We start from the raw sequence: 27,234 nt of genomic DNA, 5'->3' as shown, positions 1-27,234 counted from the left end.
CTGAAGGCATCAGCCCACCGAACGAAAAACAAAATCGATGTGAGCGTCCAAACATGACTTTCCCTGAAGGCATGAATCCGAGTTTCTGATTGACTGAGAGATTTTATTTTTAAATAATTGTTCTCAAAAAATAAACTGAGCATGTGAAGAATAATTTAACATTGTTTACAGTGATAACTGCTCATTGTCGAAACGAAGCTTACCCATTCACGCTAGTCACAATAAACATCATACTCTTGAATAGGCGTCAATGACTACGGTAAAACTTAGAAAATGACGCCAAAATACACCTTAAAAGTCCCATTTTATTTTTTTTCTAAATCCCATCCCGAATTTACGGCAGAATCTGGTCCCTCAAATAAGGGGCACGTGAGCTTTGATTCTAACCAGATATATTGCACTGGGTCGGGGAGATACAAACTTTTGTGTATCTTTTGTCCAATGGGTACCTGTACTTCGATCATTCGCAAGTTTTGCTAGGTGGTGCGAGACAGCTTTGTTTGCAACCGGACGAACTCCGTTTAATTCAATGAAGCAAACAACTGACAATGCTAAAATAAATTGCAGAGGTACGCTAAAATTAATTGAAAACAACCAAATAATTTCAATGAAAAATTAAAGCTGCAAGCAGCATCACAGGGGCCCAAGTATACATGCCATAAATAATGTCAAATGATACACATGATACACAATTAGTTTGAATGATTAGTACCATGAGGTCGAAATGCAGTTGGTTCCATATATTTATTTGAGATATAAAGGTTATTAATATATGGTCATGTGTTATTTTAATCAAATCTCTTGTTCAACATAGTCATGATAACACAGGATTCATCTTCCTAACTGCAACAGTGTTTGAGATACAACGATTATGCATATTAATGAGCTCACATGACCATATATGGTCATCTGTTATTTTATTCAAATCTCTTGTTTAACATCATCATAATAACACAGGTTTCATCTTCCTACCTGCAACAGTGCTTGAGATATAACAGTTATGCATATTAATGAGTTCACATGACCATATATGGTCATATGTTATTTTAATCAAATCTAAGGTTCACTGTTGTCATGATAACACAGGAATCATCTTCCTACCTGCAACAGTGCTTGAGATATAACAGTTATGCATATTAATGAGTTCACATGACCATATATGGTAATCTGTTATTTTAATGAAATTGCTTGTTCACTGTTGTCATGATAACACAGGAATCATCTTCCTAACTGCAACAGTGCTTGAGATGTAGCAGCTATGCATATTAATGAGGTTAGAAGCCCCCCACCCCATGGGCGCGTAGCCACATGACCTAGCCATATGCCATTCAGGGGAAAGAATGTATCTAAAGAGTAGAATACACATACAAAATTTTATTCCAATCGGACTAAAACAAAACATGTAGTTGCATAATTTCAATTTTCACAAAATGCAAGATGGCGGCCAAACCACGTGACTTATCGAAAATATATTATTTTTTTCATATGCAGTTGAGACCAGGCATGGTAAATATAAAAACATCTAGTAGATTCGTTGAATCACCTCTGAGAAACAAATGCCCAAACTTTTGATAAATTTTGTTTAAAATCCAAGATGGCGGCGAAACCATGTGACTGATCTGAAATTTCTTTTAGGTTTCTGAAAGGGTTAGATAGGCACATGCCATGACGCAATATTTGAGATTAACGCTCAAGTGTGGCATGAGTAAAAAACTACGGTACTTCCTGTTGAGAACAAACCCAAAATGGCGGCCAAACCACGTGACCAATCATAATGAATTTCTCAAATCTAAATCTGCTCCATATGTAGAAGCTAAGTACTGAATATGAGAACATTTTACTTGGCGGTTCTGAAGAAGAAGATTTTAAAGAGTTTTTTGCCGTTTTTAGGAAAAACAAAATGGCAGGAAAAGTCACATGACCGCTAAAGTTTTTATTGATGATATCTATTACACATGAGTTGTACTATATACCATAAAAAAATCTAGACGCCTAGACCCTCAGAAAGTGGTCAAACAGCCACTTCCGGTTTTATTTCAATCCAATATGGCTGCCAAACTAATTGGCCAATCAAAATTCTGAAAGCATGTTGCACCAGTTCACATTAGGGACTATCAGTATAGAGCATTATCAGACTATTCCGTTCAGCGGTTTTCTCAAACGGCTTGACGAAAAAAGTTACGGAAGAAAGAAGAAAAAAACGAACAATAAGAATAGGGGCCACGCCCTACAGGCTTGGGCCCCTAAAAACCGAACAATAAGAATAGGGGCCACGCCCTACAGGCTTGGGCCCCTAATAAATCACAGAGAGAGGTAACTTGATACATTACGGTAACAACTCTTGACGCGCTGACCGCTTCTCTGCGTTACGTCTGATGTTTTGTTTTCCTTGTCATAATACTTACTGATTGATGATTTTGTTTTGATTTTTGAGTTTTTTAGCCTGCAACTCGGCCACGACCTTTGCTTTTTCCGTGAAAAATGGGGAAGTTTACGTCAATTTGACGGACATTCCATTTTTTTCAAACTAACGAAGCACACTGTTTAGCACTCCAATTTTTTTCATTTGCCGATTTCTATTCAGAAAAATTCGACCGCTCGAAAATGCACCTTAATTTTGCACTCTTAAAACGTGTCAGATTTCCAACACAAATTATTTAAAACCGGTCGAAATTTTAAAACTTTACGTTAGGAACTGGAGCTCTCTTCTTGCAGGTGACCGTCGCCGGTAGTACAACAGCATGTTTTGTACATCCGTGCGCTGATTGTCTGCGACTGTCTTAGAAAATCCCTGAATAAGGCATTGCCAAAATCGGAAAAAATATAAAAATGCCTCCTTAAAAATCGAACAGAATTCAAATATTTCTTTTAACAAACATGTTGCAGTGGGAAAAATGGGATTGGAAACGATGAACAAAACTTCTGTGCCTCGCGTTTCGATTCTAGGATTACGCGATTATTCATTATTGTGCGTTCGCTTCCTGGAGTTGGTTCTCAATACTACATAAAAATCATCAAGGATAAATAATTTAATATCCCACTTTGTACTCTTCACGGTAAACCATAGGCTCTGAAATACTCGTAGATTTGTTATTGAAAATACATCAAAGAGAAGCCATGATGTTTTGATCGTGATAAAAGGTCACCTTCCTAGGACCGCCCCCTGTTTAATAATTCATGAGATGACGTCATATTTACTGGGCATTGCCACGTGTTTTTACCGACCCCATCAAAACACTGGTATGAATGACGTGTTTCTGATTTATATATTCAAGAGCACTTGTTCTGGTCCAACGATTTTACATAAAATGTCTATGTCTATACGTTAACTTTCAATTTCAATAGTCTAAAAAGTATGACAAAGCAGTAATTCCCGGTATAACGCGCAAATATGCAAATTAGCCTTTTTCTCGTCTTCTATTTTTAGCTCCGCTGTCGACTTTGTCGAGCGGAGCTTATCATATGAGTGATTGTCCGTCGTCGTCGTCGTCCGTGTCAATGTTTTACTTTTTCGACTTCTTCTTGAAAACTACAAGCCTGAATGCTTTGATACTTGGTGTATATGTACCTTGGGTAGACCTCTCTCAGATTTGTTCATTTCATGATGATATCTTCAATTCTCTAATTTTGGTGAATATTTTTGTCATTTTTAGTAAAAAGTGATATTTTCGACTTCTTGTTGAAAACCGCAAGTGCAATTGCTTTGATATTACATATATAGGTACTACATGTGGACCTCTCTCAGATTTGTTCATTTTGTAATGATATCTTTAATTCTCTAATTTTGGTGAATATTTTTGTCATTTTTGGTAAAAAGTGATATTTTCGACTTCTTGTTGAAAACCGCAAGTCCAATTGCTTTGATATTACATATATAGGTACTACATGTCGACCTCTCTCAGATTTGTTCATTTTGTAATGATATCTTCAATTCTCTAATTTTGGTGAATATTTTTGTAATTTTTGGTAAAAAGTGATTATTTCGACTTCTTGTTGAAAACCGCAAGTCCAATTGCTTTGATATTACATATATAGGTACTACATGTGGACCTCTCTCAGATTTGTTCATTTTGTAATGATATCTTTAATTCTCTAATTTTGGTGAATATTTTTGTAATTTTTGGTAAAAAGTGATATTTTCGACTTCTTGTTGAAAACCGCAAGTCCAATTGCTTTGATATTACATATATAGGTACTACATGTGGACCTCTCTCAGATTTGTTCATTTCATAATGATATCTTTAATTCTCTAATTTTGATGAATATTTTTGTAATTTTTGGTAAAAAGTGATATTTTCGACTTCTTGTTGAAAACCGCAAGTCCAATTGCTTTGATATTACATATATAGGTACTACATGTGGACCTCTCTCAGATTTGTTCATTTTGTAATGATATCTTTAATTCTCTAATTTTGGTGAATATTTTTGTAATTTTTGGTAAAAAGTGATATTTTCGACTTCTTGTTGAAAACCGCAAGTCCAATTGCTTTGATATTACATATATAGGTACTACATGTGGACCTCTCTCAGATTTGTTCATTTTCTAATGATATCTTCTGTTCTTTAATTGCCATGTGCATTGCTAACAGCGGAGCTATCTCAGCCGACAGGCTGCTTGTTGGTGAATTCTTGGGGTTTAAATTAAAATAGCTGATAAACGCTTTGGCCATTTGCCTCGAAATTTTCACACATTATTGACAAGGTGTTCCCCCTTCAAAATGCGTCCGGACAGTTTATTACGGCGAGTGGAACAAAAATAACAAGTCTGCAATTAACATGGATATATAAATTATGCAAAAATAGAAAAGAGTGAACTTTGAGGTCATGCTGTGCGACTTTGAAAGCCGTTAGAGAGATGAGTGGACGCATTTGAATTAGTAGTACCGGTATACCAAGGTATCCAGTGATGTAATTTTACCCACAAACGGACTTGAAGTTTTTAAGCTAATTTTTTTTAAACCACTTTCGTCCAAAAAAGCATATTTTTGACCCCAAATCAAAAACGCATTCTGGATATTTAAAATAAAGAAAAGTTTTACAAAGTTTGTATAATAAGCTTTCAGAAAATATATAACATGTTGGATATATAATACCATCTTCATTGTCTAATTAATTACTCAATTAAAAAGCAAGCCAAATAAACTGCATCTTTACCTTAAATTTAAAATTAATTACAATCTGGAAAATTACATTAATGTTTTGGATAATAATCAAAGAATATCAATGGCTAGATTCAGGACAAGTAGTCACAATCTGGCCATTGAAAAAGGCAGACATACCAATCCAAAAACCCCATTAGAAAATAGGATTTGTAAACAATGCCCATTACAGGAGATCGAAGACGAAATGCACTTTCTTTTAGTTTGCCCACGATATCAAACAGATAGAAATGATTTTATTTCCAATATTTTATTCCCCAAAGAAATCATTACCAACCTGCAAAAATTCACATATTTAATGAAAAGTAATGACAGAAATATAATAAAACTTTTAGGGGAATTTTTACATAAATCATTTATTTTAAGAAATGAGCTTTTTTTGGATATAATACCTTGACTCTTTTTTTCTATTTTTTTTTTTTACGTTCTCATACTTTGATATTTTTAATCACTTATATATTTATTGCTGTAAACCAATAGAACATTTGTAATTCTAAGGATGCAATAAAGTTATTATTATTATTTATACTCGGACCACAGTCAGCTGGCGAATGGCGGCCCCCATATAGTAAATATCGTATATATTTTATTATCACGTGTGCGCCAGCTGACTGAGTCGGACCAAGCCATTTTCTCGTCTTGGATGTGTGTTTTTTCATTTTCTGTTATTTTTGTCTATGGATTGGATAGAAAAAAACGAACTACAAATACTCCAAGATATTTTTGACTTCATTAAAAAATAAAATCGTTTTTGTAGGATGGAAACTTTTTGAGGTCAAAACCCCCTCACCCCCAAACTAAAGCAAATAAGTTCTTTATCCACATCGATTTTTTGACGTCGTCCCTTAGTGTTTTCTTGTACATAAAATGTATATACATATCTATATATTTTTTTTTCTTTTCGCTATTTCTTTAACAAGCCCTAATAATTAATTATTATGACCATTTATTTAAGAAAATGGGAACGGACTAGATTAGCAGTCACTTGACGGCTATTTTCCAATCCTATTGTCACTTGTGTTCTTGCAATGTCTTTAGTTTTTGAGGCACGGTTCTAGAACCCGTACCTACACACGAATTGGTGACGTCACAAAATACATGCCCTTCAATCGGGGTTGTTTCCTCGGTATATACGAATTGGTATATACAAATTACAATAAAGAAACTTAAAGTGCCTGTGCAATGCCCACCCTCACGTTTCCCATTTTAGATCTGTGTCCCACTGAAAAGGATAGTTATTGATTTTTTTGCTGAAAATGATTACTCGTATCCAAGTAAATTTGGGATATTTCTTGTGTTGTAGCCACGCCCACCTATCGTGAAACGGTCGACTGTTTCCGGATTTCCGACTCTCGCCGAAAGTGCGCCACCAAATGACAAAATGTGAGAGGAAGTCATACCCCTGAGCCATAATAACACTGGTAGTTCAGTATACTTTTAAACGATATACATTTTTCGGTCGGCGTTTTTTCTTTTTTTTTGTCTACCGGTATTTTTTTTTTTTTTTTTTTTTTATTTGAGAGAGAGTTTTTAGATGTTGTGTTGTGGGCAGTTGCAGTGAAACGTATAGCCATAGTGTATGTATTCACACGTTTCTAATCGATCCAAAGTTGCGACATCACTTAACCTTAGATTCATTCAACTGTCCTCGTCCATAAAAAAACGACTAGGTTTAAAGAGAAACGCCAACAACGTAAATCTGGCGCAACACTTTTGAAAGAAATAGATTCCGGACCAGCCCATGATCACCGAGGCGGATTTCAGAAGAGAGAGAGAGACGTCCGGCAAGTGTTTCAAGTCAGTTGACTTTTTTTGCGATCCTGATTATCGTTTTATAGAGACCATTTTAATAGTCCCTGTTAAGTAAAAGGTCGCAATAATTTTGACATAGACACGAAAACGAAGCTTCGGACAAACAGGAAATTACACAGCCCTTAAACACTGCTAACTGTTTTCATTTTCGAAGGCTAAAAGTTTCTGAATTGTTTGGTGATTGGTGTTGAATGTCGAATTCACACCTCTGTTCTTTTTTACCTCCATGCTTGCAGCTTGATCTGCGTAATAATTTATGAAATAAGAATCCGGGCTTGGTCAATGTGTTTGAGGGTCTATGGTTAATGGTTTCCACCAAATAAAGTTTTAATACGATGTTATAATTATGACAATCACGCCATGGATCAAGCTAACTCGAATCCACTCTGAATGTATCTGTATGTGTGTCGATCTCGATCTCGATTATTATTGTTATCCAATTAAACGCCGCTTTTAACGCACTTGCCCTCGCCGCAACCCGACGCGTTTAGCTATTTCAACAAAATGTCAATTTATTTCCACACGGCTGTCATTTATTTAGTAACTGTGATTTGTCGTTTTTTTAATTATTTTATAGTGATCACTATAGTCTAATGTTTAGAATGTCAAAATATGTTCTCTTTTATTTTAATTTTGAAAGTTTTACTCAGATGATTGATGAAATAAAAAAGTGTAGTGACGTGCCTAGTAACCTGCTAAATAACGAGATAATTCCGACGTCAAATTCTATTTTGTCCAGCAACAGTGTACAAACGTGCGCCGGTGTCGGTGACGATCACGGTGACCAGCTACACCAGAACGGACATATTTCGCATCTAACTCAACCCCATGCAACAAAAATTGATACTATGTGTTCATTATGGTCCATTCTTCCTCGACGAACAAGTACATAAGTGACAATATAGTCAAATACGAGAAAACTGCACAAGAAATTTGCCTTATTTACACGTATCGGCAATGCAAGCTGCCATGCGACTTTCCCTTCTGACGTCACAAGGGGAATGTCTGTATGCAAATGAGAAGCTAATGAGGAGCCTCGTTTTAAAATACACAAAAATAAAGTTGCCATAGACTAAGTTTAAAACACATTTTTTCACTTAAAAAAAAAAATTCATGCTTAGAAACATAAAAATTAATAATATTTATGTATCAATTGATAATTTTAGGCGTGAAAATAGCAGCCATTTCACAGGCACTTTAAGACATTACACATAAGGTAAAACAAATCACGTGACAATATAATGATAATAACGGTAATAAATCCTAGGTTAACAGTTGAACAGAATGATCATATCAGTCGGGTCACGCCAAGGGTCACGCACTTCGTTCCAAAATGGCCGTGTGATTGAAACTGGGTCTTGGCGTGACGGGTGAGGAAGACATCATTAAACAATCACAATATCACAATAAGACGGGGAAGTGGTTGCATATTACAGCGTAGCCAACATGGGAAATAAAAAAACGCTCAATACAAACGACATGGGTTCGAATCACTCTACATACACACTCACCAGAACCGAAGCAATCAGAAACCAGCAATTGTTTTGGCTTTCCCGTTCAACTCATCGGTACATTGGAGTAGTTAGAAAAATGAGTGTGCCATCGAGTGTGCCATCGAGATAAAACAAGATTAGCTTGAAAAGGCAGTGGGTTCGAGTCCCGCTCAGAGCTACCATAAAAACGTAAATCAAATAAAATGAAATCCTTCAAACCGTAACAAGTAAACTAAAAACGTCGCGAAAAAATAATAAACCTCACGAAACTCCACCATGCAAAACTGAATGAATAAATAATAAAATAACTCACGTCTTAAACTGGACGACGCGCAATTTGTGACAAGAGATAAACAAGACCCAGGTCAAGGTAAGTTTTGTTAAAGTGTCGATGGCGTTCCCTATATTACGAAAACAATTCATGCAATAGACCAATATCTTCTGTGGTGTTGTGGAATTTATACTGTGTCTGCAAAATTGTTGATTGAGGGTTCGGAGTCAGCAGTTAACATGTTAGAAAGTTTCACAATTAAATCAAATATCCAATGATACCAGTATATTTATTTCATTATTTTAACAACTTGTAATTGTGTGAATTAATCAAACGCGAGTTGTTTACACCAAAATATAACAATTTGTAATGGTGTAAAATTATTAAATGAGAGTTGTCTACACCAAAATACGTCTCAAATATTTGTCCACACATTTATTCTCTCAATTTAACAACTTGTAATTGTGGGAATTAATCAAACGCTAGTTGTCTACAACAAAATAAGTTTCAAATATTTGTCCACACATTTATTCTCTCAATTTAACAACTTGTAATGGTGTAAACTATTTAAACAAGACTGATTTGTCTACACCAAAATAAGTCTCAAATATTTGTCCACACATTTATTTTCACAATTTAACAACTTGTAATGGTGAAAGTTAATTAAAAGTGACTTGTCTACACCAAAATAAGTCTCAATTAAAGCTGCAAGCAGCATCACAGGGGCCCAAGTATACATGCCATAAATAATGTCAAATTATACACATGATACACAATTAGTTTGAATGATTAGTACCATGAGGTCGAAATGCAGTTGGTTCCATATATTTATTTGAGATATAAAGGTTATTAATATATGGTCATGTGTTATTTTAATCAAATCTCTTGTTCAACGTTGTCATAATAACACAGGATTCATCATTCTAACTACAACAGTGCTTGAGTTATAACAGTTATGATTATTAATGAGCTTAGAAGCCCCCACCCCATGCAGTTGGTTCCATATATTTATTTGAGATATTATTAATGTTATGAATATTAATGAGTTCACATGACCATAAATGGTCATCTGTTATTTTAATCAAATCTCTTGTTCATTGTTGTCATAATAACACAGGTTTCATCTTCCTACCTGCAACAGTGCTTGAGATTTAACAGTTATGCATATTAATGAGTTCACATGACCATATATGGTAATCTGTTATTTTAATGAAATTGCTTGTTCACTGTTGTCATAACACAGGAATCATCTTCCTAACTGCAACAGTGCTTGAGATATAGCAGCTATGCATATTAATGAGGTTAGAAGCCCCCCACCCCATGGGCGCGTAGCCACATGACCTAGCCATATGCCATTCAGGGGAAAGAATGTATCTAAAGAGTAGAATACACATACAAATTTTTATTCCAATCGGACTAATACAAAACATGTAGTTGCATAATTTCTATTTTCACAAAATCCAAGATGGCGGACAAACCACGTGACTGATCAAAATAATATTATTTTTCTCGTATGGAGCTAAGGCCAGGCATGGTAAATATAAAAACATCTAGTAGATTCGTTGAATCACCTCTGAGAAACAAATGCCCAAACTTTTGATCAATTTTGTTTAAAATCCAAGATGGCGGCGAAACCATGTGACTGATCTGAAATTTTTTTTAGGTTTCTGAAAGGGTTTGATAGGGACATGCCATGACGCAATATTTGAGATTAACGCTCAAGTGTGGCATGAGTAAAAAACTACTTCCTGTTGAGAACAAACCCAAAATGGCGGCCAAACCACGTGACCAATCATAATGAATTTCTCAAATCTAAATCTGCTCCATATGTAGAAGCTAAGTACTGAATATGAGAACATTTTACTTGGCGGTTCTGAAGAAGAAGATTTTAAAGTGTTTTTTGCCGTTTTCAGGAAAAACAAAATGGCGGGAAAAGTCACATGACCGCTAAAGTTTTTATTGCTGATATCTATTACACATGAGTTGTACTATATACCATAAAAAAATCTAGACGCCTAGACCCTCAGAAAGTGGTCAAACAGCCACTTCCGGTTTTATTTCAATCCAATATGGCTGCCAAACTAATTGGCCAATCAAAATTCTGAAAGCATGTTGCACCAGTTCACATTAGGGACTATCAGTATAGAGCATTATCAGACTATTCCGTTCAGCGGTTTTCTCAAACGGCTTGACGAAAAAAGTTACGGAAGAAAGAAGAAAGAAAGAAGAAAGAAAGAAGAAAAAACCGAACAATAAGAATAGGGGCCACGCCCTACAGGCTTGGGCCCCTAAATATTAGTCCATACATTTATCCTCTCAATTTAACAACTTGTAATGGTGTAAAATAATTAAACGACAGTTGTCTACACCAAAATAAGTCTCAAATATTTGTCCACACATTTATTTTCACAATTTAACAACTTGTAATAGTGGAAGTTAATTAAACTTGACTTGTTTACACCAAAATAAGTATTAAATATTTGTTGAGACATTCATTCACTCAATTTAACAACTTGTAATTGTGGGAATTAATCAAACATGAGTTGTTTACACCAAAAAAAGGATTAAATATTTGTTGAGACATTCATTCATTCAATTTAACAACTTGTAATTGTGGGAATTAATCAAACATGAGTTGTTTATACCAAAATAAGTATTAAATATTTGTCCACACATTTATTCTCTTAATTTAACACTTTGTAATTGTGGGAATTAATGAAACTCGAGTTGTTTACACCAAAATAAGTATTAAATATTTGTTGAGACATTTATTCTCTCAATTTAACAACTTGTAATTGTGGGAATTAATCAAACATGAGTTGTTTACACCAAAAAAAGGATTAAATATTTGTTGAGACATTCATTCATTCAATTTAACAACTTGTAATTGTGGGAATTAATCAAACATGAGTTGTTTACACCAAAATAAGTATTAAATATTTGTCCAACCATTTATTCTCTCAATTTAACAACTTGTAGCAGTGTAAAATAATTAAACGAGAGTTGTTTAATCAGTTGACATCAAAGCAACTTACCCGCAGACAGTGCACAACATCATTATTGAGCAATTATTAACAGGAACGTATCTTGGCATTAGGGTTAGGGTTGGGTCAGATATGGGCAACGGAATTATTAACAGGAACGTGTCTTGGCATTAGGGTTAGGGTCGGGTCAGGTATGGGCAACGCAAATGGCAAACACCCAATTGGCAAGATGTACACATGTACACTAACAGGTTATGGCACGCATATAGTTTAAAAACACAAAACTGTCAATTTTTTGGACAATTGTAACTCAATAATAGAAATATGTTGTATTTCTATATATATACACACTATATAGTCTCATCAAATGCAAACACAAGCAGGCAATCCACCGTGGTCTTGTGGGTCAGTTGTCTACATAGTGATCAGGAAGACCTGGGTTCAATTCCCAGTCTTTTCTCGCAAACACTAATTTGCAATAAAGCTAAATATGACAACAAATCATTTATTTGCATGACTACCCACATGGTTCAGTGGATATGTACAATGCCAGCAATGTGAGAGATTGCTGGTTCGAATCCAGTATGGTTAGTACCATTTTTGAATGCTGAAGAGTCGTCAAAGTACGAAGACAGTTGACAGCTGCAAGTCACGTGCAACAACAACTGACACGAGGAGCATTGCTGCTCTCCAAATGGGTCCCTTCTTCTGTATTGACCCCCTAAGGATTGCTAATCCCCCTTTCTAACTCTTCCCCCCCAAAATAATATATCGCCTCTTTTAGAATGTATTGACCCACAAATTAATGAATATTCATGAGCACAGAAACTGCTACATCATGAATAAATTAGCATAATTTTAAAAGATTTGCATAAAGTGTAGGTACGTCTTCTGGAGTCCTGCCGTTTTTAATTCTATTATTGTATTGGTTATAATAAGGAGAATAAACTTATTTATTTATTTATTATTTAACCATGGAGATAATTTCTACCCATACGCAAATTATCCGCTGAATTATCTTGAGAGTTAAATTATTGAATACATGAGAAGAAGTTGTAATTTTTGATGCGTAGAATAAATGATATTCAAATTGTATTTTTTCAGTCTAGCAATACTTTTAGCTCCGCTGTCGACTTTGTCGAGCAGAGCTTATCATATGAGTGATTGTTCGTCGTCGTCGTCGTCCGTGTCAATGTTTTACTTTTTCGACTTCTTCTTGAAAACTACAAGCCTAAATGCTTTGATACTTGGTGTATATGTACCTTGGGTAGACCTCTCTTAGATTTGTTCATTTCATGTTGATATCTTTAATTCTCTAATTTTGGTGAATATTTTTGTCATTTTTGGTAAAAACTATATTTTCGAGTTCTTGTTAAAAACCGCAAGTGCAATTGCTTTGATATTATATATATAGGTACTACATGTGGACCTCTCTCAGATTTGTTCATTTTGTAATGATATCTTTAATTCTCTAATTTTGGTGAATATTTTTGTCATTTTTGGTAAAAACTGATATTTTTGACTTCTTGTTAAAAACCGCAAGTTCGATTGCTTTGATATTACATATATAGGTACTACATGTGGACCTCTCTCAGATTTGTTCATTTTGTGATGATATCTTCAATTCTCTAATTTTGGTGAATATTTTTGTCATTTTTGGTAAAAAGTGATATTTTCGACTTCTTGTTGAAAACTGTAAGTCCGATTGCTTTGATATTACATATATAGGTATTACATGTGGACCTCTCTCAGATTTGTTCGTTTTGTGATGATATCTTCAATTCTCTAATTAATTTATTTTGGTGAATATTTTTGTAATTTTTGGTAAAAAGTGATATTTTCGACTTCTTGTTAAAAACTGTAAGTCCGATTGCTTTGATACTATTCATATTGTTCATTTTCTAATGATGTCTTCACTTCTTTAATTGAAATGTGCATTGCTAACAGCGGAGCTATCTCAGCCGATAGGCTGCTTGTTTTGAATTCAGGGCTATACTGCAAGATGTGTTTTAATGTCTAGTAGTAAACATGTAGCTTTAAATTCACAAATTTGGTTGCTTTTTGTTGCTTGCTTATAAATATGTGCACCAAATTCAGGCCATGTTAGCCTAGGCTTGTGAATTTATACATACCGGTAGATTTTCATCCCGTCCTTAACAAGCTCAGCGTTAGTGCGAGATTTAATATGTTTTCCTTGACAGTACTTCATTTTTATTTCAGAGTTCATCAATCATGGGCCGATACACCGGGAAGTCATGTCGACTATCGACTATGCTGATTCTAACAGCTTCTTTCTTCTTAGTTGAGATAATTGTTGGTTATTTGACCAACTCGATGGCGTTAGTTGCTGACTCATTTCACATGCTGTCAGATGTTGTGTCTTTACTTGTAGGGTTTTTTGCTGTGAGGGTAAGTCACTTTTTAACTCCATAGTCATCAAAGATGACAAGCGAATCTGTTTGTATAGGTGATTGTCTGTTGTTCCACATCCTGTGTCAACCTTTTTTCAAACGACATCTTCTTGAGAACCATTAACTCTGTGGCTGCTGGGTGGACCTTTATGAGATTATTTTTGTCACAAAAAACACGTATACCGTACTCGACCGCGTTAGCACCCAGTGTCCTCAACTCAGCAAATCATGATTTTATAGTTGTGGACGCTTGCCGTGCATCCCCCTTGGAAAAGAGAGCAAATACAATTTTAGTTCACCATGTGACAGATTGAGGGGGATATTGCGACTTTGTGGGAAAATAAATTTTGACTTTTACAATGAAGAAACAGAAATGGTCATAACAAATATGCACATTTGATTACAATATTTATTACGTACCCCCCAAATTTACAAGGTTAACAATATTAGAGTCTGTTGGAACACAGTCAAAATCTTCTTCATTATCGTCATTGTCGATTGTGTTGGATCGTACGCAAACTCTAGATGAAAAGCAATTTCCGCATGAAGTTTTCTTGCATGTCAAGTCTGTTATTAACCAATCACAATGCCAATGCAATTTTTCAGAAATTCCCAAAGACTTTCTGGTAACGCAATGCAGAAGTGAATTATTAATGTCACAGTATGATCTGTTGGAATTGATTTCGACCAATAAACGACATGATTTTTTTTTCAAAAACTGGTAACTAGTAGCAATTTTTGAGAGGTAAACTGAATACAAGTATGCCATGAAGTATTCACAGCATATAACACTTTTATTTTGTTAACAGGTCATTGTCGAAGTGTAGTTCTCGCATGATTACCGTGGTCTACGCATTCACAACATATTCATGGCAGTCGATATCCACACTGTAACATATAAAAACGATTACCAGTACCGGTATTCGGAAAAGTTAAACAATGGTCAAAGACCAAGTTTTATAGACATGTAATATTGTTGTTACTTGCACAGGGAACTCAATTGCCAAGTCTGAAGGATCTGGCTATTTTTCACCTGTAATTGTACAACAAATACCGGTATGCATATTGTGAGCTTGATCTCAAGATGTAGCAAGTTCTTCTGTTTCTTGATAATCTGTGTACTAATTTTGATGGCACTGAATAAGTAATTGTTACAAAGTACATAAACACATGATGGACCCTTGACTTCTAAATGGTTGCTGTGTCGACCAATTCACAGGCACTAACAACTAACATTTTTACATTTCAGATAGCAAGAAGAAGAACGAACAAAAACACATTTGGTTGGGTGAGAGCAGAGGTATTGGGAGCCCTTGTAAATGCTGTGTTTCTAGTCGCCTTGTGCTTCTCCATTGTCGTGGAGTCATTAAAAAGACTTTTAGATGTTGAGACAATTGAAAATCCAAAATTGATCCTTGTTGTTGGTTCTGCTGGTCTTCTCCTCAATCTCATTGGATTAGCACTCTTTCATCAACATGGTATGTCTAAACTTCGTACTTCATGAATATTAGATGCCTAACTGTTTATTTATCTATAAGTTGAAAACTGAAGTTTCATGATTGATTTGATTATTTTTTTTAGGTCATAGCCATGGAGGAATGAGTCGTGGACACAGCCACGGCAAATCAAGCCGGGACAAGCACAGTCATGGTCATGGTAAGCATGGCCACAGCCATGGTGGCCATACTCATATACATGAGGAGGATAGTCTTGATGACCATAAAAAAGAATTATCTGATACTGCTCTCAAAAGCATAACAATTGTAGATGAAATACAGGATGATATAAGTGATGTTATAATGGACAACCCAAAGTTAGGTAAGAATGCAGACCATAGTTCTTAGAATTCAAGGCTTTTATATGATTACTGATAATATTGAAAACAATACAACTAATCTGTAAGTGCTTCACTTGCTAAGAATTATCCTTTTGCTTTGTTAGTCCCCGTTTCAGGGGATTTCTGATTTCAATTTTCCGTCTGTGATGTCTCTAACATTTTCTCGAAATTCTGCAGCAGATATCGATGAAACTTGGCAGGTTGATGAACAAGTCTCTGCCAAATATGCAAAATATGAAAATCCTAAGTGGGTCTTTTTCATGATTTTCATCCAACACTACCTCTCCCAACACTACTGAGAGAACATAGTTTGGTTGCACTTGTGTACTCTGAGATTTTGGACCTGGGTCAATGAAAGTTTTCAGTTATCAGATTAAGGGAAATCACTTTATGATGTTTGCATATGTTTCATGTATTATTTTAACATGAGTATTTTATAATTAAATAACAGGGACTGTGATATTCATGTCTTGTTTTTGGGAGTTTGCAGGCAACAGCTCATTATAGTAAATGAATACAGTACAACATATTCTCTGCTTCTTGTTCTATGTACAGCATCCAGTGCCCAGCTGAATATGCGAGGAGTATTCCTACATGTATTGGGTGATGCATTAGGTTCTGTCATTGTAGTAATCAGTGCATTAGTTATATGGTTTGTAGAAGGTGATTGGAAATATTATGTAGATCCAGCAATGAGTTTGGCTATGGTTATGATTATCCTGTGTACAACTATACCATTGTGTAAGTATACTGTTATTATTAGTCTCTAATGAAAAAGCGTGTAAACCACAAAGTTGGATATCATTCTCAGTTTATATTCTGTGACAGGGTATTTACATCAATGCATGTATCTCAAATTAAGCAAATGTGGTGTTATGTCATGTACAAACATGTAGACAATAATGTAATAATAATCACTGAACTCAAGACTGCATTGAAGGTAATGATGAAATTGAGATGTTGTTCAGATTCAATTAATCTATCATCACTTGAAAATTAGTTATAAAAGAAGTACAGCACTGTGCAGACAGTTGGAGGTCAGACTATGGCAGCCATGACTGACATCATTATTAACCATTGACACTTGATGCAACAAAGTTTATTGGTTAATCAAAACCCTGAGACCAGAAAGCACTAAGCTCAATTTTTACTGTTGACAGATGGTATTAAATTACCAGCACATGAACAAGGCTGTCAAGGGAGCTGTAAATATAGGATTCGGGGTGCGGGTGGGGCATAATTCAAGTTTCTGTAACTTGATCTTGATTTTTATTGATTTCATGGTGTTTTTAAGCTCCGCTGTCGACAAGTCGAGCGGAGCTTATCATATGAGTGATTGTCCGTCGTCGTTGTCCGTCGGCGTCCGTGTCAATGTTTTACTTTTTCGACTTCTTCTTGAAAACTATAAGCCTGAATGCTTTGATACTTGGTGTATATGTACCTTGGGTGAACCTCTCTCAGATTTGTTCATTTCGTGATGATATCTTCAATTCTCTAATTTTGGTGAGCATTTTTGTAATTTTGACTTCTTTTTAAAAACCGCAAGCCTGATGGCTATGATACTACATATATTGATACTACATGTAGACATCTCTCAGATTTGTTCATTTCGTGATGATATCTTCAATTCTCTAATTTTGGTGAATATTTGTGTCATTTTTGGTAAAAAGTGGTATTTTCGACTTCTTGTTAAAAACAACAAGTCCAATTGCTTTGAAACTATATACATAGGTACCTCAGGTAGACCTCTCTCAGATTTGTTCATTTCGTGATGATATCTTCAATTATCTAATTTTAATGAATATTTTTGTCATTTTTGGTAAAAAGTAATATTTTCAAATTCTTGTTGAAAACAGCAAGTCTGATTGGTTTGATACTATGCATATTGTTAATTTTCTAATGATGTCTTCAGTTCTTTAATTGAAATGTGCATTGCTAACAGCAGAGCTATCTCAGCCGACAGGCTGCTTGTTTGATATTCAAATGTGTTGAAGTCTAAATAATTTATACTTGATATATTATATTATGTAATTTTTCTCTCTTAGTGAAAGAGTCTGCTATGATATTACTACAGACAGTACCAACTCATATCAAAGTGGAAGATATGCAGTCTAAACTAGTGAGCAAGGTAATGGACATTGACAGTAGTCTAGTATCTGATCTCAGATCTGCATACTTCTACAACTCTGTTTTCACACACTTAGCTTTCCTTCTGTCATTGCACAAATTAGGCAACTGTACACTAGTCGGGTATCTTCAAAATACTTATCAACTGATTCATCAAGTGTGAATTGTTGTCATTTAGTTCTAAATTTGAATACTGTATTTACTCTATTAGTGGCACATGTGCTTATGTAAATGAGAGAATGTGTTTGTGATGAAAAAGTCCAGTATACAATATATGCAATTTTTTGTTCAATTATAGTATTTACGCTAGCGATTTTTTTTACATCAGGTGAGTGGAGTATTAGCTGTACACGAGTTCCACGTTTGGAGACTAGCTGGTAATAAGATTATTGCTTCTGCACATATACGATGTAAAAATTTGACAGATTACATGCGGATTGCAAGTCAAGTAAAAGAGTTCTTTCATGATGAAGGTATACACTCAACTACTATACAACCAGAATTTGTAGAGGTAAGAACAAATATATTATGTTATTGTTTAACACATTGGCAGACAAAACACTCCTGGCAGTGTTTTTCGCAAGATTTTGGTCAAGGGTGATGGCTAATTTGCATAATGATTAGCATACAATTTATTTGCATAATTTATTCATTGGGAATAATTGTTCTGTATTTTGGAATGAAAATGTGAGTCATTGCTTGAATCAATAAAAAAAGAAAATCGTAACGCAAATATTGTTTTTGATGTTTCTATTATTAGGTTACTACACCAACAAATTACCAACACTGAGTACATTTTATTGGCCTTGAACACAACACCAAAAATCAAAATAATTTATTACACACTTTTGACACTTCAATTTTGCTTTTACCTAGTTTCAGACAGATCATATCCAAGCTTCAGAAATATCATTTGAGTGTAGTACTGTAAAATCTGTATTAGAAGCCACGGCTTCTATTAAGGTAGCAGGATAGTTTTTTTGCATGAAAAATGTAAACATCTATAATCGGAATAAATTTTACAAGAAACCATACAATCTATATATGTTTGGAAAGCTCTTGACTTGTATTTTCCTATTATTAATATTTTGTGAACATTGTGTTTGTTTTAGCGTCACGTGATTCTGAAAATCAGCGGGGCTGATAATTTAACTAACGTGAATAAAATTTTAATTGTCATCTCTACAGTCATTCATGCAATCAAAAACTTTACACTGTTTTGAAGCAAAGGTCATGAAGTTTAAATCCCTATTTCTATTTTTTGCATTAAGTTTTTTTCTTTCTTTCCGAAAGTCACAAATTTCAAGCACGTTTTTTGGTGTTAAAGTTAGAGTATACCGGTGGTTTGCGCGAGGTTTGTGAAAACACGCAATAGAATTTTGCAAATATGTAAATACGGATATGAAGCCAACATATCCAAGAGTAAGAAAAGCTAAACGGTGACATTGTAGCGCTATTCACTGAAACGCCATTTAAAATTAGGTCAACGGTAATTGCCAGAAACCGAACACCGAGAAATCGGCACTTTTATGATTTCAAACTTCAATCAACGTTAACTCCCGTTTTAGCAGCAAAATTTACTATTACTACCGGTATTTCGTTCCCGTGCATTTTGTTCGCATGAGTACATTACATAAAACAACCAAGTATTTGACCAGACAGATTTATTACATGTAACATAATTTACGAATTTAGAAAAACCTAAGCATGCAAGTATACTTGGTGAAAACTCCTCTGAAAAATGGATTATATAAACCAGGTCCCAGCATATTCTTATCATTGATCAACCTTTACATGTAGTTTGTGGCCTGTTATCAGAATGTTCATGCAATGCATAGCCACCACAGATGGCCGTATTTTATGGTTTGCAACCATATTTTGTAAAAGGGAGCCCCCTCCCAATGTAACTGCATTAACCCCGTGTTCAGACACCTTTCAATGGCAAAGCCAAGAAAAAATATTACAGAAATTTATTGTAAGTTTTTATTCTGTTAACATATAATTACATTGAAGTGGTACATTCATGTACTTTTTTGTTTATTCAAAATTTGTTGTTTCGAAAGCGATTGTTTTGTCTTTGCTGTACTTCCTGTCTAAAAAGGCAGCAGTGCACACATCTTACCAGCTGTGTGTAAAAACTACAAACAGATATCTTATCAGAAAACGGGGACTTATGTTTTGCCCTGTGTGCGTCCGTGCGTGCATCCGTGCGTCCGTGATCACCTGTATCTCGAACATGCATGGACCGATTAAGTTCAAACTTCACTCATACATCACACATTATATGGGACATATGCACATGCATTTTTTTCATGATCCGATTGAAGATAACCGAATAGCGGCCATTTTAAGGCTGAAAATGCATCAAAATCGCACATTTTCACCATTCCGGACCCGGATCTCAGTTATGCATGGACGGATTTCGTTCAAATTTGGTACATACATTAAACATAATAGGACCTTGATGCACGTCCTTTTTTTTTCCGGATCAAGTTCCAAATGACCGACTGGCAGCCATTTTGTTTTAAAGAATTCAGTTCTGGATCCGTATCCGAGACATGTCTGTAGTGATCAAGTTCAAACTTCACACACACAAGGTACATCATGTCACAAATATGTATGTGCATTTGTTTCGTGATCCGCTTAACAATAGCTGAATGATGGCCATTTTAAGACCGAAAATGCATTAAAATCACGTATTTTCACAATTCCGGAACCAGATCTCAGTCATGCATGGATGGATTTTGTTCAGATTTAGTACAATGTGTTGTACATATGCAGGTGCATTTCGGTCATGATCTGCTTTGAATGTATATGTCACTCAAATATGAACGGAACGGGGACGTGTCATTGACAATGACTTGTTTGTAAATAGCAAATAAAGAAAGTGGCCCAACTTAAAACTATTTACCCTCAGTTCAGTTATGTTTGTAAACCATGCATATTAATGAGATGCACTAGTTGGGTGTACACTGGATAAACAAAAACTTGGCCATTTGTTTGCACACAAGAAAAGATTCAGTTTACTTGTACAAGATATTTTTTTTTCAATAAAATAAATACACCAATGTATGTAGCATGCCTTAGGGAGCTATTCGTGTGATTTTCAAAAAAAAATGTGAAAAATGCCCAAAAAACTATTCTGCTACCTTAAAATGGTTCAATGCAACAGAGGGGATGCGGCTTATATTAGAGCATCTACACATATGAGAATGATGAATTTTTGGTTCTCAATTATTGAAAAAGAATTGGTGTGACTTCTATTAGGGATGCGGCTTCTAATACAGATTTTACGGTACTTAACATTGTATATATCAATCAGGCAATACTTTTCTCTTTTCAGTACACTGAAATTGATGGCCAGACTGACTGTATGTTAGAATGTTCACCTGATAAATGTGCTGAACAGACTTGTTGTGGTAATCGCAAACAATCTGTCCCACTTCTGGAAACCAATGGTGTCAGACAGAGAATTTCTGCAGGAACCTCCATGCATCAAGAATACTCCAGTCCTCATAGCTTGAATACATCACCATGTATGTCCGATGCTGTCTGTCAGGCTTCTCCTGAATGTATTATGATGAGGATAACATCCAAAGATGGTGAGGACACTCATTTGTAAAGTGCTGAACAACTTAGTTGATGATCAGTTGTTGGTGTTAACAGGGCCACGTACATCAAAATGTACATATTTTGTTTGACCAAGTTTTAAAGATTACACATGTAAGGCCAATCCAACAGTTGTGTTCAGGGTATTAAATATATATTATATATTTAATATTAAAGTTATTCCAGTATGTTTGCAAATTGCCTTGACCAAGTGGTGTCCACTCAATAGAGGTGCCTACAGTTTGTTGGACGAAACTCAATAAAATATAAATACATATTCCCAGTCATTTCAACTTTGATTTCTCAGTACAGTAACCTGGGAGATACGGTACATGAGTATACCATATTTGTCTGATACACCATCATCCCAAACCTCTCTCTCCCTTGGGCAATATTTCAGCAGGTGGTTACAAAAAACACTTGTCAATGTATTTACAGAAAATATCTCGTGCTGATCAAAGTTCCAGAATTATGTTATTTTTAGAACGATTCAATCTAACCTGGTGCCTAAATTAAACTGACTTGCGTGAATGGGTAAACTGTTTGACAATGAGCTGTTATCACTGTGATCACAATGATCAGTACATGTCTAAAGTGACCAGTTTACATGACTGTGATGTTGGCTACTAAACCAATGTTTCAATGTTTATTTTAAACTAGTTCTAAACTTTCATTTACCAACAAAAATTAACACCAATGCATATTTATGACATTAGAATCAGAATATCAGTTTGTTATCCTGAGGAAATGCAGACAATTTTTATTTTGGGCTGTAAAAATTTCAGTTGTGATACTGTGACTGCTTTATTCTTGGTACCTTGCAACCCCATATCATGACTAATGTTTTTATACTATAATGAATTAAAATAGAAAAATTGAAGCCAATACTAGCCTGAAAATATGCCCATTCTTTCAAAACATTGCGCAGGGCTGGTACATACATGTACGTAATACTATTGTATATCAATGCAAATACAGGAAGTAGTACCGTAAAATCTGTATTAGAAGCCGCATCCCTAATAGAAGTCGCACCCATTCTTTTTAAACAACTGGGAACCAAAAAATCATTTCTCATATGTGTAGATGCTCTAATAGAAGCCGCACCCCCTCTATTGGATTGTACCATTTTAATAGAAGCCGCGGTTTCTAATACAGATTTTACAGTAATCCTTTTGTAAGTTGAAAATGACATACCAAAATGAATAGTTGTATGATATATAATAGTGAAACTTTCAAATGGACAATGTATTTTTTATTGCCCATGGTCATCCAGGGGTGCTTAGTCCAAGCTAGCTGTTCAAAGATATGTCATTATATGCTAAGGTCTGGACTGAGTTTTAAAAGGGGATCAGATCTAGTTTTGGCTATACTAAGCATTCACACATAGTTTCTTAGTACAGGCTAACGTCATTGTCGTCTTCGCCCATTCGAAGGAAGGAAGTATGCATGAATGCAACTATGTTCTGAAAGTTTGGTTGTTCAAAGTATGCAAATATATCATAACAGAAGGTTTGGGGTTGAAAATTACCAAATGAGTACAATAGTTTATATATATATATTTTGTTGTTTATTGCATACAACGTTTACTTTCCTAACTTTTTTTTAAATTCCATGATACAAAAAGTACCTAAGTACAAATATTGAGTGCTGTAAACATGGCAGGCCAGAAATAGAGGGACTGTCAGCAGAATAAGAAAAACAAACAAAATAGCACTGTGCTTAGTTTAACTATCTGACTATAGGTTATTAGACCCAAGATTGTGACACCTAATGTCACCAACATGTATACTCTACATGTCTACTAAGTTCACTATATTTTTGTGAATGCATCACTTAATGACTCAGTGATTAAAACTCCAGTAAGATCTATTTTGAGATTATGTTTATGAGTAGTCAATATTAAAGTGCTGAATACTTGCCCCTAACTGTCTTGCATATATGTATGCCCAGGTACTGAATGATTTTTTAAAGTGCTTTTTATATACCTAATACATAATTGATTAACATTGTGATGACTGTCTATTTGAGCCTTATAGGCACCTAAATGTGTTCTTCTCAAAGAAGGTTTTTTGCTGTCAGAATATTTGTCTTTAAATTATCTAAATGTTATTGGCTGTATTTCGTTTTTAAGAACCAAGCTGAAACCTCTCTTCTGACATTTACAATGTTCATATTAATTTTTAAATCGCAGTTTTAATGTACATGTAATTGAACCACCAAATGATGATGATGTTGCTGAAAATCATACAAGGTGCAATTTGATTATTCATAGTTTTTATTGAATCTTCACAATTTATGATGTTCTCGGTTAATGTGTTTTTCACCCTCTGAACATTTGGTTTCTACTACTGGTAGTTCATGGTGGGTGAATGCTTTTTAGTACAGAGCTACATCCAAGTTGATTTCTCATTTCATTGATGAACGAAAAGTTGTTGATTTTCTATATATTATTGAGCATTTTTTTTCATGATCAACATTTGAAGTCTACTAATATTTACTTTTTTTCCTGTAAACAGTTCAATTGTCGAAAACTATTGCTATGTTCACACAGCAGCATTCTACTGTAGCCGAACTACTGCTCCTCCCACCAATTAACAGGAGATTATCTCTAATGCGTTCATACGGATGGGAGCCGAACAAGATCTGCCACAGTTAGATTCAGAACGGAACAGTGCCCTCAAATAATTAGTATAAAAAAACGTGGCTGAAAACGATATTGGTGTTGAGCTTGTGTTTTTTTTTTACATGGCATGATTCTGTTGAGCTGGAAGAAAAAATACACACTCACGATCGAGTCTGAGCATTGAGGTAGAAAAGTCAATGAACTGGTGTTATGATTTAGGTAATAGTATCTTGAATAAACAGGAAACGCTGCAACTAAAATGTGTTACAGCCTATTCGCTTAAGTTATTGTTCAACTGTTGTGATATGTGTTAGTTGTCAATCTAAACTTACTAGGAACATGTCACCTTACCATGACCGCTTCTACGATTTTTATCTCTGGTGTCTTTAAAAAGTATTTTCAATTTTCATTGGATCTGTTCAGTCCTTCTTTCAAGTTTTTGTTGCTTAATTTCGTACGCCATTTTTCTGTTTCCAGTTGACCTGTCAAACTATCGCAGTATTTCTTTACTCTGCCAAATAGATATTAGGACGTGTACCTCTTTGTCAAATTGGAAATTGCGTGAAGTTACGAACGATGTTGTCTCCACCATAATTAAGTGAGAGGTTACTTCAAGTTGAAGAAGACAATTGAAGGTGTGATTTGGGCTTTCGATAGTTGGACCCTGCATGTACACAGTCATGTCGGGGCTCAACCCTATTGGAGTTCAACCCAGAGGGTTTATTGGAGCTGAATTTGGCTCGAGCCGAGCACTTATACATGGCCATTTTTGTTGGCTTAAGCTGTAGGGCTCCGATAAAATGCTGTCGTGTGAACATAGCAATCATATTGCAATAGCTTTTCTTAAACTGTTCTGTAAAACCTTAGGTTAATCATTGTCTATATTCACACAATACTGTATTTGCTCTATTAGTAGTGCATGCACTTCACATGTCATGTTATTGGCTGTATTTTATCAATACAATTTTTGGTTTAGTTTTGTTGGAAGATGAACTTGTAATGTATCAAATATTGTATTTTTTTTTTTTTTCCAATGATTGTTTGTCTGTGTGTGGATGGGTACATGCATGCATGCATGCATGTTGTGAAGTCACTTGATCTCGTTCATTCCCATTAGTAAAATATTAATACTACAAGTCTGTAATACCTAATTTGTTTTATTTATTCATGTAACATTTTCAATATTTTTTCAAATTGTACTCATATTTGTATTAATGTTTGACCATTATGCAATGATTGTGAAATAAAGTACTTTGATGTGATGTGTATCATGCTGTTTCTGTGACCAACATTGAACCTACCAACCACATATTTTTTTTGGTCAACCCCATGATTTTTGCTCAAACAATAATTTATTTTCCTCTAGCAATTCAACAACCTGGCAGGAAATGGTCGCATTCACATTTGTCTTCCATGTGCAGAACACAATGGAAGGCTATGTCTGTATAGATAGATGTGTCAAATTCTGCTTATACTCCAAATTCTTCAATTAAGTTCTAACTTGCTCCACAGTCAAAACTTGAACACTGACAATTGTGTGCTGGCACATCAACAACAGTTATTTTATCTGCAATTTATGTCCTTTTTTGCACATTTCAAATTAGGTCCCTACGTGTTTCAGATACAATTGCAGTAAAGCTCGTCAATGGGAGTTGATTTGTGTCACAAAGGAATCTATGACAGTTGACTGGCATATTATTTTCATCTTCTTTTGCACAACTCTGCTTATTTATCAAATTCTCCCTGTTTAATCAGATCAAAAATGGTTGGTTCAAATACAGCTGTATTCAAGCACATAAAAAATCTGTTGTTCTAATCCATGATTACTGACAGGGAAGCCATTTGATTTACATCAGTTTACGTCATAGAAATGGTACATCCACAGGGATTTTTTTAAACAAGGAAACAGAGGTGCAGCGCCCTCATGCCATGGCCATGCGCCCCTTTACCCTGGGAAGCAGATCCTCTGGCAACAATAAAATTCTGAATGACCAGGGATCACATGTGGCAACGGTCTTCAACTGTAACCTGTCTGATAGTAATTTTGGCCCCAAGGAAGCCATAGAATGCTCCATTTTAACTTAGAATTATAGTTAATATACAAATTTATAAGTTTATTATTAAACCTTTATTGCAGGATATAAAGTGAAAATGTTTAATAAATAAACAATATATAAAAAGACTTAACATTCAGATTATCTGTGGCCTATACATAAGTTTACGGTATAGAACATAAAACTTTGAACATAAATGTGTTTCAGATGATAAAAGCACTGCAATGATCCTATTATCACTTTTAGTTAGACGCGTATAGAGTGAAAAAAGCATGTTTTTACAAACTATGCATGTGCAAATTTTGAATCTTCCTGTGATTTGTTTGTGTATTTGTGATAGCCAGAAACAAGTGATTTTTCAGTAAGTTCTGATGGAAAATTTACTTCAAAGTAAAAAATACATATACCTATAGATCTCAAAGGTCATCAAAAACAAGAACGGATTTTAAAAATGAAAATGGATTTTAGCTATTGTTGGAACACTTGATTGACTATTTTTTTAATTGTTTTTTGTTTTGTGGATCACATGTGGCAACGGTCTTCAACTGTGACCTGTCTTATAGTAATTTTGGCCCCAAGGAAGCCATAGAATGCTCAATTTTAACTTAGAATTATCAACAATTTCACACCCTAGTATGAAAAACCCTATCTCCCTCACTTGATGGCGCCACTGAATTGCTGTGTATTCTTGCAGTTTTTTTCTAGAAAAACCCCTGATACACTTGTACAAGTGTTCCAACAATAGCTAAAATCCATTTTCATTTTTAAAATCCGTTCTTGTTTTTGATGACTATTTTTTTAATTGTTTTTTGTTTTATTTTCAATTTATAGTGTATTTATCATTTAAATTTCGA

The 27,234-nt window shown here is 34.9% G+C and overlaps 1 protein-coding gene across 2 annotated transcripts in view; it reads left to right on the top strand.

The window, feature by feature from the left end:
* The window catches only part of LOC100375017 (proton-coupled zinc antiporter SLC30A1-like), a 36,574-nt gene extending 10,982 nt beyond the window's left edge, over positions 1-25,592 (top strand). Inside the window, exons 1-8 of one of the 2 annotated variants that reach the window (XM_085500926.1) lie at positions 8,215-8,834; positions 13,940-14,128; positions 15,380-15,608; positions 15,712-15,948; positions 16,523-16,708; positions 18,013-18,095; positions 18,423-18,605; positions 21,438-25,592. In XM_085500926.1, the coding sequence (XP_085357052.1) occupies positions 13,952-14,128; positions 15,380-15,608; positions 15,712-15,948; positions 16,523-16,708; positions 18,013-18,095; positions 18,423-18,605; positions 21,438-21,716 (1,374 nt within the window). In that variant the 5' untranslated portion in view covers positions 8,215-8,834; positions 13,940-13,951 and the 3' untranslated portion in view covers positions 21,717-25,592. Of the gene's footprint in view, positions 1-8,214; positions 8,835-13,939; positions 14,129-15,379; positions 15,609-15,711; positions 15,949-16,522; positions 16,709-18,012; positions 18,096-18,422; positions 18,606-21,437 lie in introns of those variants that run through there. The other variant, XM_085500925.1, reaches the window with a different exon arrangement.
* The last annotated feature ends 1,642 nt before the right edge of the window (positions 25,593-27,234 follow it).

Source organism: Saccoglossus kowalevskii, chromosome 1 (genome assembly GCF_978046115.1).
Source record: "Saccoglossus kowalevskii chromosome 1, keSacKowa6.1, whole genome shotgun sequence".
NCBI lineage: Eukaryota > Metazoa > Hemichordata > Enteropneusta > Harrimaniidae > Saccoglossus > Saccoglossus kowalevskii.
The sequence above is the reverse complement of the archived record's forward strand: the minus strand, read 5'-3'. Positions and strand labels throughout refer to the sequence as shown.